The 16,845-nt window shown below is 40.4% G+C and overlaps 2 protein-coding genes across 6 annotated transcripts in view; one reads left to right on the forward strand and one right to left on the reverse strand.

Moving 5' to 3' along the window:
* LOC109039997 (neurobeachin-like protein 1) overlaps nucleotides 1-16,845 on the forward strand; it is a 504,582-nt gene that overhangs the window by 20,791 nt on the left and 466,946 nt on the right. For all 5 annotated transcript variants that reach the window (XM_072297375.1, XM_072297376.1, XM_072297374.1 and 2 more), the window contains 5 exons: nucleotides 255-381; nucleotides 1,001-1,249; nucleotides 1,656-1,749; nucleotides 2,591-2,749; nucleotides 3,159-3,346. In XM_072297375.1, the coding sequence (XP_072153476.1) occupies nucleotides 255-381; nucleotides 1,001-1,249; nucleotides 1,656-1,749; nucleotides 2,591-2,749; nucleotides 3,159-3,346 (817 nt within the window). The remainder of the gene's footprint in view (nucleotides 1-254; nucleotides 382-1,000; nucleotides 1,250-1,655; nucleotides 1,750-2,590; nucleotides 2,750-3,158; nucleotides 3,347-16,845) is intronic.
* LOC109040106 (uncharacterized) overlaps nucleotides 3,626-16,845 on the reverse strand; it is a 42,582-nt gene continuing 29,362 nt past the window's right edge. Inside the window, exon 2 of the mRNA XM_019055910.2 lies at nucleotides 3,626-9,623. Coding sequence (XP_018911455.2) covers nucleotides 6,564-9,623 — 3,060 coding nt within the window. The 3' untranslated portion in view covers nucleotides 3,626-6,563. The remainder of the gene's footprint in view (nucleotides 9,624-16,845) is intronic.

The raw sequence follows: 16,845 nt of genomic DNA on the forward strand, positions 1-16,845 counted from the left end.
TGGAGGAGTAAAACTTAAAACCTCTTTACCTAGATTCTCCTTTCCTTTTAAGGAACTAGACAACCCTTTCAATATAGCATTACAGTTTCAATAAGTGCACAGACCAGGAAAGGATGGCAAAGGTGCTGGAAATGATTGGTGAAAGTTCAGAGGTCCACCTTGTGCACTGCCGGTGTCTTTAGCTTTCTTTCAATTTTATGGTTTCTCTTGATCTTCCTCACAAAGTAATCCTGTACCTCCTTTTTTCCCCACAGACAGTGGAAAACATTAGATGCTGAAAACGAAGGTAATCGTGAAAATGAGCTGTGCTATCTTGTTGTTTACATTTTATTCACCATTATGTGGCGTGGTATTGATGGGAATAGTAAAAATTGTTGGAAGGTATGTATATTTCAGTCTTCATTTAGATTGCTTCGGAATTAAAACAAAAGCAACAATTTTTTTTTTTTTTTTTTTTTTTTTCAGTAAAATTTGTACCTCTAAGTATTTGTATTTGTTTCACAAGTAGCCAATATCTTGTTGGCGTTTAACTTATATTAGTGAAATATACTGCAGAGATAGGCAGTATTACCGTCGTGGTCCTTTCAAACTGTTCTGTAGCTTTACTTTTAAGTCAGACAAACTCTTTCAAATGGCATTGGAAGAAATTAATCTTAACAAATCGGCGCCCAAGCATAAGTATTTGCCAATTATAGTATTTTATGAGGTACAAAGCATGAAATTATCGTTTTATTGGGGCAATGAAGTCATTTCTTTCCCTCCTAGAATTAGCTTTGTCAATCAAGGCTTCTCTAATTTTGAAAATCTGAAAATAGATTTTCCCATTACTTCCAGGGAAAATCTAGTCGTAAAATAATTTTCTTTTTCCAACTAGAAAGACAAATAGTTTAATCAATTTAGAGCCAAGACTAATCCTGTTTTATCAATGTTAATTTCAGTAATATTTCAATATCAAGACTTCTCTCTTGATTTTTGTATCTTTTCTTGGTATAATTTTTAGGAGCGAGGTCAGGTCATGGCCTGCATCAATCTTCTGGCTTTGAATAATGCCCTGTATTGCTCACATCTGGAGTTGAAACTTCGAATTTTGGAAATGCTCGTTCAAGCAGCTTTAAGTGATCACCGTGAAAACGCAACCCCTGACAATGTTGGTGTCTATTCTGAAAATTCTGCCCAACTCATCAAATGGGTCTACGACCTTACTGTCCTTGATCCCAACAGTGACAACTCAAAGAAAGCCTCAACAAAAGTAAGAAATCCAACTCTTTTTGATCATAACATTATTTTTTGTTTACTGAAGCATAAATAATATCTATCTGACGTTGCAGTTGGAGTGAAAAGTATAGAGCCGTGTAAATTTCAGTCTCTAATTTCATATACTATTGAGAGACTTTTCCATCATAGGTAGATGAACTCAATGTTTCTCTTGTAAGCTGTGAAATTACAGGAAACATTAAAAATATGACGGACATTAATTTTTTTATAAGTGCGCAATAAAAGAGGAGGAAAAGTAGAATTCGCCAGCACATTTTCTTAAAATTTATGTTCTTTTCAAGCTTTGTGTGAATATCGCAAGGAATCAAAATCAAAACAATTCTGCAAAGCCATTTAAATTCCCTTTTTATTAAATCTCTTTCACAATCTTTTTATTTTAGCTGCTAGATGGTGTTTTTGGTCTTTTGGATGTACTATTAGTGTTTCAAGAAAATCGCAGCAAAGAGTGGCGGGAAATGGCTCAGCTAGCGTTTGGTAAGTGAAGTAAAACTGCAGTTTTTATAAATACATCATGGCTAAAGTGTAATAAATCTTACATTTTAAGAAGTATACTATGTCACAAAATGCTACCATGCTCAACGAGAACCATGTATTCAACTCCATTCCACATTTTTAGTTTTCTGCAGGTTCTGCAAAATTTTAAGGAAACTAATCCATTCTGTTTATTAAAGATATTCTTCATCTTAATTGAGACTAACCTGAAAATAAGAAATATTGAGACTGTTTAAGTGTTTTTTTTTTTTTTTTATAATTTAACATTGTACTGAAGGTAGAACTGTATAGCTGCTAGTACATTAGCAGTCCCAACTGAACAGACAGTAAGCACATGAGCAGAGACTGCATTGACTGTCTATCTAGCTGGCAAATGTCATTGGTCGTACAATCAGACTGCTACTGTGATAGCAACTAAACATGTATAATGAAGTAATACCATTTTTCACTAAGTAGTGTGGTAGAATCCTGAGTGCTGTTCAGGATATAAACTTTTAAATCAAGGACTGGAGCTTTGGTTCATGAAAAATTCAAAAATGGTTGGAGGAAAACAAGCTTTAAAAATTTGGAATGTAAACTTTGGAAATATTCCCTTATATTCTGGACGTCCACAGTCTTTTGTGTACCATAGTTTAGAAAACAGTCTTAAATTAATTTTACAGTGTGAGTAGCAGCCAACATCATCATGTTGACTCAATACTTACATCAACTAAAAGACTGGAAGCCCTTTTTACAAAATTCCAGTCCATAGTGGCATGTCTAATAATGCTCCTCTAATTTCGCCTGTTACTTACTTTACTCAAACACCCATGCAACATTTCAGGAATTCTCCTAAGCTGTGCTGGTTTTACACAGTTGGAAATTTGCGCAATGGCAACAGCAAAATTGAATTCACTCATCATGACTCGCGTCATGAATGATGCTGAGGAGGGCAGCTATCTTCTGTTCACAATCAGCTCTATTATTCAACGCACCCTTAATGGTTTGTATATTATTTTTCTTACAAGAGCTGTATACTATCGCCGTTTTGTCGTCAAAATCATAGCTTCGGCGGTCAGGATGTTTTTGGATGCTATTTTGTCTCTCTTGAAGATGGGCGTTTGAATGGGAGCTTATAATAAGCAATTTTGAACTTGTTTTTTATGGGTTAAGACTTTTCAAAAGTATCTGGGAAAATTCTTGTGATCAAAGTGAACTTTCTGGGTTGAAAAATGCAAGAACTAAACATTACTAATAAAACTCATCATTGGCACCAAGGCATTTTTTATTTTTTTCTGTATGGATTATTTCACTAAATCATATCAACTTATTAGCAGTTTGAGCAAGTAATATTGCAGTTCCTTTTTCCAAATTTTTGACTAGTTCTCCAATAGTTTTTTAATAATTTTCAGAAAATGATCAAGAGCACTACTCATTCTTGATCCCTGTTATGAAAGCTCTTCTGGAAAAGCTATCAACCATCCTTGATATTACTGAGAAATTACCCGATCTTCCCAGCACACAGTCTGGACCACTGTTTTTTGACTCCTTTCAAGAATTTTGCCTAACTGAAGAATGGCAGCAGTTCATCACAAATGAGGTAAGATTCTTTCAATCAACATCTAGTTCTATCGGATAACTTTGACATTGTGACAACTATTTGTTAAAGGTATCTTACCAGGAGAAAAAAGTAGCTTTAATACTCTGCTAAATTTTTACTTCTTGACACTTTATTAAAAATCTATATTATCTAACTAATACGCGTAGTACTTTAAACTCTTACTCTGATCCATTCCACTTTTGATGTTTGGGAAGGAAGTAGGTCTGAGGTTAAAGATGGGATGGAAGTTATTAGGCAGAAATGAAAAATACAACGCAGTCTGCTGGAGTGATCAGCTTATAGTATATTTTTTGAACTGTTAGTAAGAACAAGCAACATGATTTAAATTGGTATTATTTATTTCATTAAATCTGATCACTTGAATGGGTACTTTTTTTTCTTTCTCTCTCATCAATATTTTATCATTTTAAGAACATTTTTCTTACTTTCTAATATATGATATCTAGGAACTGTTCTCTAATTTAGTATTCACAAAAATCACCCTTAGGGTCAGTGGCTCTAAACCTTATTAAATGTCAACCATTTTTTGAGCTACAGTATCCAAATTAAATAATATTGGGTCAATTTTTGGCACAAATAGCGCAAGTTCTCCCAGATTTGCAATTGGAAACAATTTAATTATTTGTCGAGTCCAATGAAAAACCAGAATAACTTGCCGAGTCGTGTGAAGGCACTTCCTTTCACAAAAGAGTTGATATTTCCAGTATGTACCAAATAGACTGGGACACAAAGTTGTATGAACAATTATTAACATTTTTTAAGTGAAATTATTTAATCTAGCTATCTTACTGTTAATAAAAGTATTGCACTTAGTGGCTGTTCATGAAGTTACTATACTTACTTGAAGGGGGAGGAAGTGTAGAGGTATATTCTGAGAGCTGGAGCTTAGTATTATACATCAATCAAAATCCTAAAAAATTGAGCAATTTTTTGAAAAAAATGTGTGGAGTGAATTTTGTCAAAAATTTAATGGAGGGAGATTCCATCCAGTATAGACGAACTTACCGTGGCAAATCTAGGTTTGTACTATGGGTGAGTTAAAAAAGTGAGGGGGGCGTTGAACAATTCGATGAAGCAAAATATGTAACTTTTGAATAGCCTATCTGCTTGGATCCAGTATTCCAGAGTAAAATCCCCTCGCAGAAGGATTCTCTAAATTCTTCCAAGTCCATTGCATAACAGAAAATTATGTGTACGCTGCATTAATGCAAGTACCTAAATTATTACGAGACATCCATTGTTATCGAAAAAAATGATGAATGATAACTTCAAAATATGACAATAAGACTGAATGATAGATCGTTTTTCAAGTTTGAAAAACCCTCCCTCAGCTCTGTCAAAATCAAGTTCCTCTGACATCATTTCAAAAGTAAGTCAACAGTCGACTTTCACGTAATTGAAATAATACCATGCAACTAAATTCACTCAAGGTAAATAGATAATTTAAATTAGTCAGTTGTCATTCTTGACCAATATCCCTCAAATATTCCGATTTTAAAGTCTTTGAAATGTGAATTAACTTGATTTTGGACTTTAGTATATCATTTAATGAAAACAATCAACTTCCAAGTCAAGAGAACTACAAAGATTTTATTAGTCAAGAAATGTAACTAAGGGATTGCACTTTATTTACCTTGTCCGATCAAAATTTTATTGCATGTATTGTTTAGCCCCCTTCTTTTTATACATTTGCATCAGTATTCTTTATCTCTCTACTGAAGGTTTGTTCTTATCATAAGCACCTGTAGATGACCTATCACTGGTTTGCCTATTATCACGACTGAAAATAGGGGCGCGGGTTGTATGTAGGAATTTTTCACCACAGATTACATGCATAAGTTGTTTCTTCGGCAAACAAAAATCAGATCGTGGGCTATCTGCAGGTGCCTTAAACTTTACTTTCGTTTGGAAAACTCAGATTGTGGATCTGGCAACGGCTTACCTAGCATTTGATGCACAGAGGGTTAATTTGATCTTTCAATACAATTTTTTTGGTAACTTTTTTAATCTAATAGTCAAGGTTTTTTACAAAGTCAAATATTATGGCTGAAAATTACATAATCATTTTGAATTAAACTTAAACTTAAGTAGGTACCTTCCTAGAGCTATTTTACATATCTACTTAACTTTGTACAATGCTATATTACAGTTTTTCCTTATCTATCTATCTACTTATTTATCTACGTCCAGTTTTGTCTGCTATACAGAAAAAAAAGGTTTTATACCCTTTAATTTCACCCAGAAATCTCTTTTTTCTATGAATAATTGGTAATTTTCTAATCATATAAGTTCTGCCATAACTGAGTAAAATCAATGGGTAAAATACCAACATGGCATGAACTGTCACTCAGAGTTTAGGCCGAAGAGTCATTACTTTTGCACAATAATTAGAATTTTAGAAACATTTTTTTATCCATGATGAAGATGAAAATAACCGACTAGGCAAACTAATCATATATTCAATGGAGAAACCACAACACAAACTAGTCTGACGTATAATTTTCTCAAATCTTTTGAGAATTTTTGTTTGTGTACTTACTTTCTTGATGAATATTTTTGGAATTCAAGAGAGTTCTTGTTTTATTTCGGGTGTGAAGGAAGCAGTACTGGTGCGATTTTTTCACTGTAATCATAGTGCCCTTGTATATTAAATGAAAAATAAGATCTTTTGGGGGGCTTGGAGGACAAGGCGTATAAGTGCAGTTTTTGTCATTCTAAGAAATATGTGTTCGAAGTTTCGAAATTGCATGGATCCAAATGCCGGAAAGAAAGCTCAAACTGACTTTTTGATGCATAAAAATTGGAATTTGGGAGCAAATTATTCACAGAAGATGCATTAAGACTAGTTTTAATTGAAATAATTTATATTTCAATTTTATAAAGAACTGCACTTATGCGCCTTATCCTCCAAGCCCCTCTTCTGTAAAAATTTTTTGGTTTCAAGTTTAGGTGAAAACACTCTTTTAAAGAATGCAAAAAAATAGCCAGGCAGAAAACTGATCTCCTCTTATACAAGAGCTATCAGGAATATTCTTTATAAGAAATTGAAGTAGAAAACTCATATTTGTAACCTGTATCTGCTGAGAAAGTCCATGACAAGTTGCATGAAATGCGTGTGGCAAGGTGTAAGCTTAGCAAATTGTCAGTCAAATTTTGTTTCTGAGTTCATCACAGTATCTTAGTTTATGGCATTCCTTCATCTTCTAGTCTCCTGTGAGATTGATAAACTAGCATCCTCAGATTGCTTCCAGCCATTTATAGACTTAGATATCGCTGCGCTTTCAGAATTCTGTCTGAAGCCGTCCCCTTGCTTGTGTCTCGACTTTGGTGTAGTTGATATTGCATCTTGTCTTTTTTGTATCATTTGTTGGTCTATGCTTGTTTTGAAGTAATTTGGCTGAAATGAAAGTGTTTCATCTCTATTGTTGTCGCTACTATCTCTATTTGACTTAACTCTACTAGTTTGATGCTGAACCCTCTTTGATGAATGATTTTCCTGGCCCTTTCGCTTTATATTCCTATTGTAACCCCCATCATAGGGTACAAAACCGGTTGTTTCAACCTTGGGACTGAAATTATATGCTGCAGGTGTAACTGAGGGAACTTCCGCAGTTTGAGCTTTCATATGATGTTTCAAATAAGCAACTAGTTTGTGCTTCGGATTCGTCATCAGAATGTTTCTGTTGCTGTTTGAAGATTCAGGTGTTGTATTTTCTGTATCGCGGGTATCATCCAAAGGTGTTTTTGATGCTTTCCTGTCCAACACAGTACGCTGAGTTACTTCCCCTTTCCGTTGTTCAAAGGGGTTTTCCTCTGAAATTGTTTCATACACAGATTCATGTTGAGAACTCTGCAATTCACTGTCTTGTAAGTGATTGCTGTGGTTTAGATTCAATTGATGTTTTGCTGCGTAAAAAGTGTCTCCATGTACAGTCTCGATATTTTGAGGCTCATTACTACCAAATTGATTAAAGCCAGAACTGTAATCATTGTAAGTATTCCCATTCAAATTATCTCCACTGTAATTATTATCATTATAATTGGCTACATTGAAATTATTTCCATTGTAGTTGTTGCCATTATTCACACCCAAGCTATTAGCATTAAAATTATTCCCGTTGTAATTATTGTTGTAATTATTTCCGTTAAAATTATTGCCATTGTTATTACTTAGGAGACCGTCGACTGTAAAATCTTTATTCTTAGCTGGTGATGAAATGGTGCTGTATTGTTGAAGTGTAGGTGTATTTATCTTAAATCCACTCGGATTGTAGGTTGAAGCTGGGATTGAGAAAGATATCGAAGGCCTAGGCTCACTGGAGCTGTAGAGTGGAACGTCATATGAGCTTGGTAAGGGCGGAGGCTCATATGCATCTTGATTGTTGTTTGTGTATGAGCTCGAAGGAGCACCATAAGTATTGGCAGGAAGTGGCGCTCCATAAGAATTTGATGGAACTACTGGTGCTCCGTATGAGTTTGAAGGAACAGCAGGGGGTGCCCCATATGAATTTGAAGGAGCTGTTGGGGCCCCGTAAGAGTTAGAGGGTGCGGCAGGAGCTCCGTAAGAGTTAGAGGGTGCCGCAGGAGCACCGTAAGAGTTAGAGGGTGCAGCAGGAGCTCCGTAAGAGTTAGAGGGTGCAGCAGGAGCTCCGTAAGAGTTAGAGGGTGCCGCAGGAGCTCCGTAAGAGCTCGAGGGTGCAGCAGGAGCTCCGTAAGAACTAGAGGGGGCTGCAGGGGCTCCATAAGAATTTGAAGGTGCTGCTGGGGCACCGTATGAACTAGATGGTGCTGCAGGTGCTCCGTAAGAGCTTGAGGGTGCTGCTGGAGCTCCATACGAGCTAGAGGGCGCTGCTGGAGCTCCGTAAGAGCTTGATGGTGCTGCGGGAGCTCCGTAAGAGCTTGAAGGTGCTGCGGGAGCTCCGTACGAGCTAGAGGGCGCTGCAGGAGCTCCGTATGAACTAGAGGGCGCTGCTGGTGCTCCATACGAACTCGAAGGCGCTGCGGGAGCTCCGTAAGAACTAGACGGAGCGACAGGGACTCCGTAAGAAGTTGCAGGTGGAGTATACGAGGACGCTGGTCCTTTGTTGTACGAATTTGACGGAGCTTTTGGGACTCCGTATGACGTTGCAGGCGGAGCGGGTGGCGCACCGTAAGAAGAAGATGGAGTGAACGAAGGTTTAGGTGCTGTAAACGTTGGTTTAGCGGGTGCCCCGTAAGAAGTCGCTGGGGGAGCTCCGTACGAGGTGGCAGGTGGAGCCCCGTAAGAGGTGGCAGGAGGAGCGCCGTACGAGGTCGCCGGGGGCGCTCCGTAAGAAGTTGCCGGTGGTGCCGGCGGAGCTCCGTACGTAGGTGCCGGTGGGGCTCCGTAAGAAGGTGCCGGCGGTGCACCATAAGAGGGCGCTGGTGGGGCCCCGTATGTCGGTGCAGGTGGGGCTCCGTAAGTAGGTGCCGGTGGTGCACCGTAAGAGGGCGCTGGCGGGGCGCCGTACGTCGGTGCAGGCGGAGCTCCGTAAGATGGCGCCGGTGGCGCGCCGTAAGAGGATGAAGGCGGTGCCCCGTAAGTTGCAGGGGGTGCAGGTGGAGGCGGAGCTCCGTAGCTACTAGACGGTGCTTTCGGTACGCCGTAAGACGTCGATGGTGGTGGTCCGTAAGCAGGAGCGGGGGGAGCACCGTAGGTCGGCGCTGGGGGTGGGCCGTAAGCAGCTGGAGGAGCACCGTATGAACTTGATGGTTGCGGAGGTGGAGCCCCGTAACTTGTGGGCAGAGCAGGCGCGCCGTAAGACGAAGACGGCGGAGGTGGCGGAGCGCCGTATGTTGGCGGCGGAGGCGCACCGTAAGTGTTTTGCGGTGGCCCGTAGACGGGCTTCGGCGGCCCGTACACCGGCTTTGGTTTGGCCGGCGGTCCGTAAGAGGGACGAGGTGGGCTCTTTGGTGGCGGACCATAGACGGGTTTGGGTGGGCCGTAAGAAGGTTTTGGTTTCTGAGGCGGCCCGTAGGAGGGTTTCGGTGGTGGTCCGTAAGAAGGTTTTGGTGGTGGTCCGTAAGAAGGTTTTGGCGGTGGTCCGTAGGATGGTCGTGGCGGACCGTAGGATCCTTTGGGAGGGCCTTTGGGTTTGGAAGGCCTCTTGGACGGCCGTTGTCTGGAGCCGACGTTGAAGTGGTGATGTGAAGGTGGCTCACGCTTGATCCGCACAGAAATATTGTTTTTCTCTGCAGTGACGTCAGTGTCGATCACTAGTAAGGCAACCACCGCTACCTGCAACATAACAAAGAAAGCTATTTTTAGTTCAAGGATTCTAGTTTTTCTACCCATTTGAATTTCAAAAAGGATCCTTTGCCTTCATTTACATAACGTGGAAAAAATAGTTCCAAAAAGAGACATTGCTCAGTTACAAAATGGTCTGCAAGTATGTATCATTGCACCAAAGTAAACTGCACAAGCGTGACTGGTCGGATTATTATTACCTCGAAACCGAGTCGGAGTTCAAGATGTTACGGCGCACAGTGGCTTGATACAAATCCCGCTTTTGGCGCAGTCAACTCTGACGCATATCTGTACCGGACCGCGAAAAGCGAGAATGAACCCTGAAAAAAACCGGACAAGCACATGCGCCCGTTGCTTTGTGTCTCCATAATACGTCCACAATAAAATAAATTATGTACTGCTACTGTCATGTTCTCCGTGTATTATTTGCAAGTAAAGTCGTCTTACAGGTTGTCGATTGAAAATTCTGAGAAACTATTTATTACCTCAATAGGAAACTTAAAAAGTATGTCTTTAGTTTGCAAGTATTCCAATAAAAATTGAGCGGTTTTTTTTCTTTTTGATCATGTCTCAGATATCGAATTCCAAAATCCTGCTGTTTTCTTGACCTGTGTGCGATGCAAAGATCGCGGTACAGCAGTCGACCGCGAAGAAGTTTCGCTCAGTTTGAGCGGATAATTTGGACATTGATTTGATTAGCTGTGATTTACGCGTCCATGGAGTCATAAAACGTCGCTCAGTGGGAGACATTCGAAAATTTATCCATTTATTTACCTCACACTGCCGTGGCTCTGTACCAGAGTATCCAAGACAGATTAACATTAACTCTTTAACACTATTCAATTCAAATTTCACTAATTTCATCGCGAACTGTACCAAAATCAACAAAAAATTTGTGTTGGTTTGTGTTTCACATCCTATATTAATGAGAAGTAACACAAAAACACAAATATTTTTATCCGTGCAGAAAACTGAGGAATAAGGAGTAAACCGCATCCTTAAAGAGCAGAACAAACTCTTTTTTTTGTGAAGTGCACGCCGCTGCACATCAGAGCAGACCCCATTCCTCATTTATATCATTCGAATTTTTCGGGAACAAAATAGACTCCGGAGTCAAATGCATCTTTGACATTGCACCATGAGGACACATTTTACGAATTTCAGTAGTATGACTTTAAGAATAGACTTTTGCAAGGAATAACAATGATTTGCCACCGCAAAAAGTACAAAATACGGAAGAAACAATTCTATGATTTTGACTAACTTTAAGGTCACTACGAACCTACTTCAATTTTTATCCTCCCTAAATTTTTTCCTCTCTGTTTTAAATTTTCCGTAGATGCAAATCATTGCAGTCTTCCGCAAAGGTCTATTTCCAAAGTTATACTGTTGAATTTTACTTGAGAATCCTAAAAATTGTCCTTTTTAAAGGACTCTTTAAACCTTTTTTAGTCACAATACGGAATAAGTACACATACGGAGCTTCCTATGAAAAGGAGCTGCTTATGACAGGACTATTAAAATGTCTTTACAAGTCTGACGTCAAAATGATCACTTCTTTTAAATTTTTTTTTAAGACGTCCACCGAGCGGCGCGATTTAGCGCGACGAAGACACCGAAGTGCACTCGTGTTCACGCTTTGGTCGCTTTTTGATTGATTGATTGGTCATTTTCCACAGGCCGACGAGCGTTGACTGCTCACTTCTTTTTGCTTCACGATCCTGTCCTTCCATGCTTTTGTTTGTTATTTCTTTTCAGTCAGTTTGCACCCCCTCAAAGCTGTCACAGCTGCCTCCTGCTCTTCTCACCCTGCTGGAAATGACGAGCAGAGACGGGTAGAGAATACTGCAGATCAGGGTTGCCACAGTCATAGTCCGAGAGCCAGACGACTTTGAGTGACAAACTCGGGATACATGTTTTGACCCCCTAAATCGATAGCCTTGCATGCACTGAAACGGAAAATTTTTGTCTGCCGCCCTCTAGCCTGTGCCATCACCCTCATCTAGGCCCTCAAAGTGGTCCAAAAAACACCATCTGGTGACAAACTCCTGACGCTCGGCAGACAAGTCTATTATTAAAGATCATACCCAGGGTGACTAGAAAAACTTTGTCTGCCGCCTTCTAGCCTGTGCCATCACCCTCATCTAGGCCCTCAAAGTGGTCCAAAAAACACCATCTGGTGACAAACTCCTGACGCTCGGCAGACAAGTCTATTATTAAAGATCATACCCAGGGTGACTAGAAAAACTTTGTCTGCCGCCTTCTAGCCTGTGCCATCACCCTCATCTAGGCCCTCAAAGTGGTCCAAAAAACACCATCTGGTGACAAACTCCTGACGCCTAGTGTGGTTGCAGATGTACTCCTGTGAGCAGCTTGTGTAATAAAGTTTGAATGATACATCATTCTCTTCGTTTTTTCGTGTAGAATCCGATTTTCGATGTTGTCAAGTCCAAAAATGATGCCGGTGCCCCCAATTCAAGATGGCGCCCAAAATGGCCGCCCCGGGGGTCAAAATTCCAAAATTTGAGAATATTGTCGAGTTTGGTATCCATTTATATGTAATTTTGGTCGTAGAATTCATATCTGGTGTCAAAAAATAATTTCAACCCCTCAGGGTCCGTCAAATCCAAGATGGCGGCCAAAATTTCAACTTTAATGATAATTACCCAAGATGCACCTTTCACTGTCGAATGACGTGTCTTCATTTATGTTAATTAGGTCAGAAAACCTACAAGGGAGGTCTACAATGCCACTGCACCCTATGGAGGGCCAGGGTTCACCCCCTCCTACCCCCAATATGGCCGCCGCGGAGGGCATAAATAGTGACATTCTCTCAGAACGTCATAGTAGGTGTCCATTCCTATGTAATTTGAGGCGTAAATTCCAAATTTCAAGTCATAAATCGCAAATGTGAGACTTGCAATGGCTTATACCCTATATGGGGCCAGGGGAACCCCCTCAACCCCCTCTTCTTTCTAATATGGCTGCCATGGGGGGCATAAAGAGTGAAATTCTCTCAGGACGTCATGTGAGGTGTCGATTCATAACATTGGGACCATATACGTTTTCAGATCCCAGAAATCGTCCAGAATTAAGAAAACACATAACTTCCAAGGGAAATTATGAACTTGATTTATCGACTTTTTTCACCCTGAAATGTCCGCTATTCCAATATTCGCCCACATAGGAACAGTAAAATTCTCTCAAAGCGGCATAGTAGGTGTCGATTTGTTTTTAATCTGAGGCGTGGATTTCAAATCACAAGTCAAAACATGTAAATATCCCATAGTGACGAAAATACTTATATATGGCAACCGCTTTGGCCTACATTTTCGACTAAAAATGCTGCTTGGGTTCATTTTTGTCGAAAGAGCTGGAAATGAATTGGTGATTTTAATGGTAATTGACAAATTTCACGCGTATTCTTTTTCTATGTACGCAAAGGACTCAGATGGGCGTCTGTTTTTTTTCATTTTTAAAAATTCCCACAAAAATATAATTTTTTTGCCGACGAAGTATGTATCTGCATTCAGAGTTCCTATGTTATTGTTTATGAACGCACTCAGTTTAATTGCAATTAAAACAACTGGATAATTGAGTGCTTTTTGTAGCGCAGGGTTTCGTCTCCTAGTAGAAGCGACACCTACAGTTTTCTGCGTTATCTACAACAAAATGCACGCTCCTGCTAGAAGAAAATCGATTACAAAAAGAACCATCTATTATCCAGTTATCTAATAATGAAAGAACCAGAAACCAATATGAATCCTCTGTGTACATTTGAAAAAGAACACCGGTGAAATATGTCAATCACCATTAAATTATCCGATTCATTTCCAGCTCTTTCGACATAACTGAACCCAACCCAAGATGCATTCTTTATTCCAAGATGAAGACCAGAGCGATTGCCATGCTTAAGTGTTTTTGTCACTTTGAGATATTGACGATTTCTGACTTAAAATTCGGATTCTACGCCTCAACTTACATGAGAATCGACACCTCACTTGCCGCTTTGAGAGAATGTCCCTGCAACTATGTCCCCCCGGCGGCCGTTTTGAAGAGGGTACGGGGTTGCTCCTGGCCCCCCATAGGGGTAATGGCATTCCAGACCTATAATTTGCGATTTCCGACTTGGAATTCCGAATCTACACCTCTATTTACATTAGAATCGACACCTCACATGCCGCTTTGAGAGAATTTCACTGCAACTATGCCCCCCCCCGGCGACCGTTTTGAAGAGGGTAGGGGGCTGCTCCTGGCCCCGCGTAGGGTGAAATGGCATTCCAGACCTCTAATTTGCGATTTTCAACTTGGAATTCGGAATATAAGCCTCTACTTACATAAGAATCGACACCTCACATGACGTCCTGAGAGAATTTCACTATATATGCCCCCCATGGCAGCCATATTAGAAAGAAGAGGGGGTTGAGGGGGTTCCCCTGGCCCCATATAGGGTATAAGCCATTGCAAGTCTCACATTTGCGATTTACGACTTGAAATTTGGAATTTACGCCTCAAATTACATAGGAATGGACACCTACTATGACGTTCTGAGAGAATGTCACTATTTATGCCCTCCGCGGCGGCCATATTGGGGGTAGGAGGGGGTGAACCCTGGCCCTCCATAGGGTGCAGTGGCATTGTAGACCTCCCTTGTAGGTTTTCTGACCTAATTAACATAAATGAAGACACGTCATTCGACAGTGAAAGGTGCATCTTGGGTAATTATCATTAAAGTTGAAATTTTGGCCGCCATCTTGGATTTGACGGACCCTAAGGGGTTGAAATTATTTTTTGACACCAGATATGAATTCTACGACCAAAATTACATATAAATGGATACCAAACTCGACAATATTCTCAAATTTTGGAATTTTGACCCCCGGGGCGGCCATTTTGGGCGCCATCTTGAATTGGGGGCACCAGCATCATTTTTGGACTTGACAACATCGAAAATCGGATTCTACACGAAAAAACGAAGAGAATGATGTATCATTCAAACTTTATTACACAAGCTGCTCACAGGAGTACATCTGCAACCGCACTAGGCGTCAGGAGTTTGTCACCAGATGGTGTTTTTTGGACCACTTTGAGGGCCTAGATGAGGGTGATGGCACAGGCTAGAAGGCGGCAGACAAAGTTTTTCTAGTCACCCTGGGTATGATCTTTAATAATAGACTTGTCTGCCGAGCGTCAGGAGTTTGTCACCAGATGGTGTTTTTTGGACCACTTTGAGGGCCTAGATGAGGGTGATGGCACAGGCTAGAAGGCGGCAGACAAAGTTTTTCTAGTCACCCTGGGTATGATCTTTAATAATAGACTTGTCTGCCGAGCGTCAGGAGTTTGTCACCAGATGGTGTTTTTTGGACCACTTTGAGGGCCTAGATGAGGGTGATGGCACAGGCTAGAGGGCGGCAGACAAAAATTTTCCGTTTCAGTGCATGCAAGGCTATCGATTTAGGGGGTCAAAACATGTATCCCGAGTTTGTCACTCAAAGTCGTCTGGCTCTCGGACTATCAGGGAAAACCGGGAAATGTTGAGGAATTTTAAAAAGTCTGGGAAAACTTGGAATTGTCAGGGATTATGAAAAAAAAATGTCGACAATTTCAGGGAAAAATCGTCAAGTCACCTTATTATTTGTTTTCTAGACAAGGTTTGATGTTTCAAACACTAAATTTTTAGAATTATGTCCTCTAACCATCTGCCATATCTTCAATTGTGAGGAAATTTTTACCAAAATGCGACAGGGAAATCAGGGAACATCATTTTCTTCTGGCGCCAAGCAGCCGCATAATGCATGGAAGCGAGTCTATTATATCTAGAGGAATTTCATTAAGGACAGAAAACACTTGTTACAGGTAATTTTTTACTAGGGAAAATGAGTATTTCACGATTAGTTGTTGACACTGGTGGTATTTTTCTCAGCGCAGAGACAAATTATCAAAGGAATAGCTTGCTCGTGTTCACGGCCGGATTTAGGGGGCGGCAAATTTTGTAATGTTTTTTAAATGTAGGTATTAAAAAAAATCGGATTCAGAAAAACAATTTCAAATGAGAAAAGGCGACAAAATATCTCATTTCCTGAGAGTATAGTAATTTCTAATTTTGTCGTTTTTCGGTGATACAAGAGACATCACCTTTAATTAGTCGAGTTAAGAGAGAAACCAAACATCTAATTTGGACTTGAGTGGCGCGGCGTAGAGAGCGATGATGACGAGGACTTGAGATGAAAAGGAGAAGCCCTCGGCGCGGCGCGCGGCGGTCGGCAAGTAACACATATTAGCGCCTACAAGACTGCATGAATACTTCATGCATTGCGTCTAATGCAGTGCGTTCAGCGGCGCGCGGCGGTCGGCGTGAAACGCACGGCGCTTACAATACAGTAGGAATACTTCACATATTGCACCAAACGCAGTGCGGTCAGCGAGGCTTGGCGCGGCATCGGAAGTTGAAATTATTAAACCACATTTCATCTAATCTAAGATAATCTTTCATAACTTTTTCGTTCATATCTTATAAATGGAAGTCCTTGTCCACACCGAAATAAGTTTATGGAACTTAACTTTCGCGCAAAGTTTCGTGAACCTTTACTAGTATTGTTGACACAGGGCTTTTGCAAAAAATGTGTTCAACACGAGTAAACGCGTCTTATGCACCCCTCCTCCTCCGGCACGTTCACTTGATGGTTTTTATTGACGTTTCAAAACGAATGAGAAAGGGGCGGCAAAATACAGGCGGTTCGTGGGCGACAAGTAGGTATAAATCGCGCTCGTGTTCTTGAATGCGATTTTTTGTAATGTCTAAATGTATTAATTGCGCGTTCACTTTTTATGTTAGTTCTTAGTAATATTGGTTTAAAAATTTATTTCTTCTTTTGGATTGTTTCAGGTAAGAATTCGTTGTCTTTGCAATCGTTCGCTAAATTTATGGTAAGTGTCAAGTTTTCCCCTTCGCACCATTTGTCTTTTTTCATTTTTTCGTACTAACACACCACATACAACGTACATGGTATTCAACGTTGTGACCCATTCTTTGAAGTACCAGTTGTATGAAGTGATCGACCCCTTGTCAACCTTTGAGTATCTTCAGAGACACTAGACACAGTAGGGCCACTGAAGGTTCCACTCGTGATTGCCTCATTGTCAGCCATCTCAGGCCGTTTCCTTGGCTCAAGCCTATTATGGAGCTCTTAGGAACCAAAGAAAATGTTGAACG

This window comes from Bemisia tabaci, chromosome 2 (assembly GCF_918797505.1).
Source record: "Bemisia tabaci chromosome 2, PGI_BMITA_v3".
Classification (NCBI taxonomy): domain Eukaryota; kingdom Metazoa; phylum Arthropoda; class Insecta; order Hemiptera; family Aleyrodidae; genus Bemisia; species Bemisia tabaci.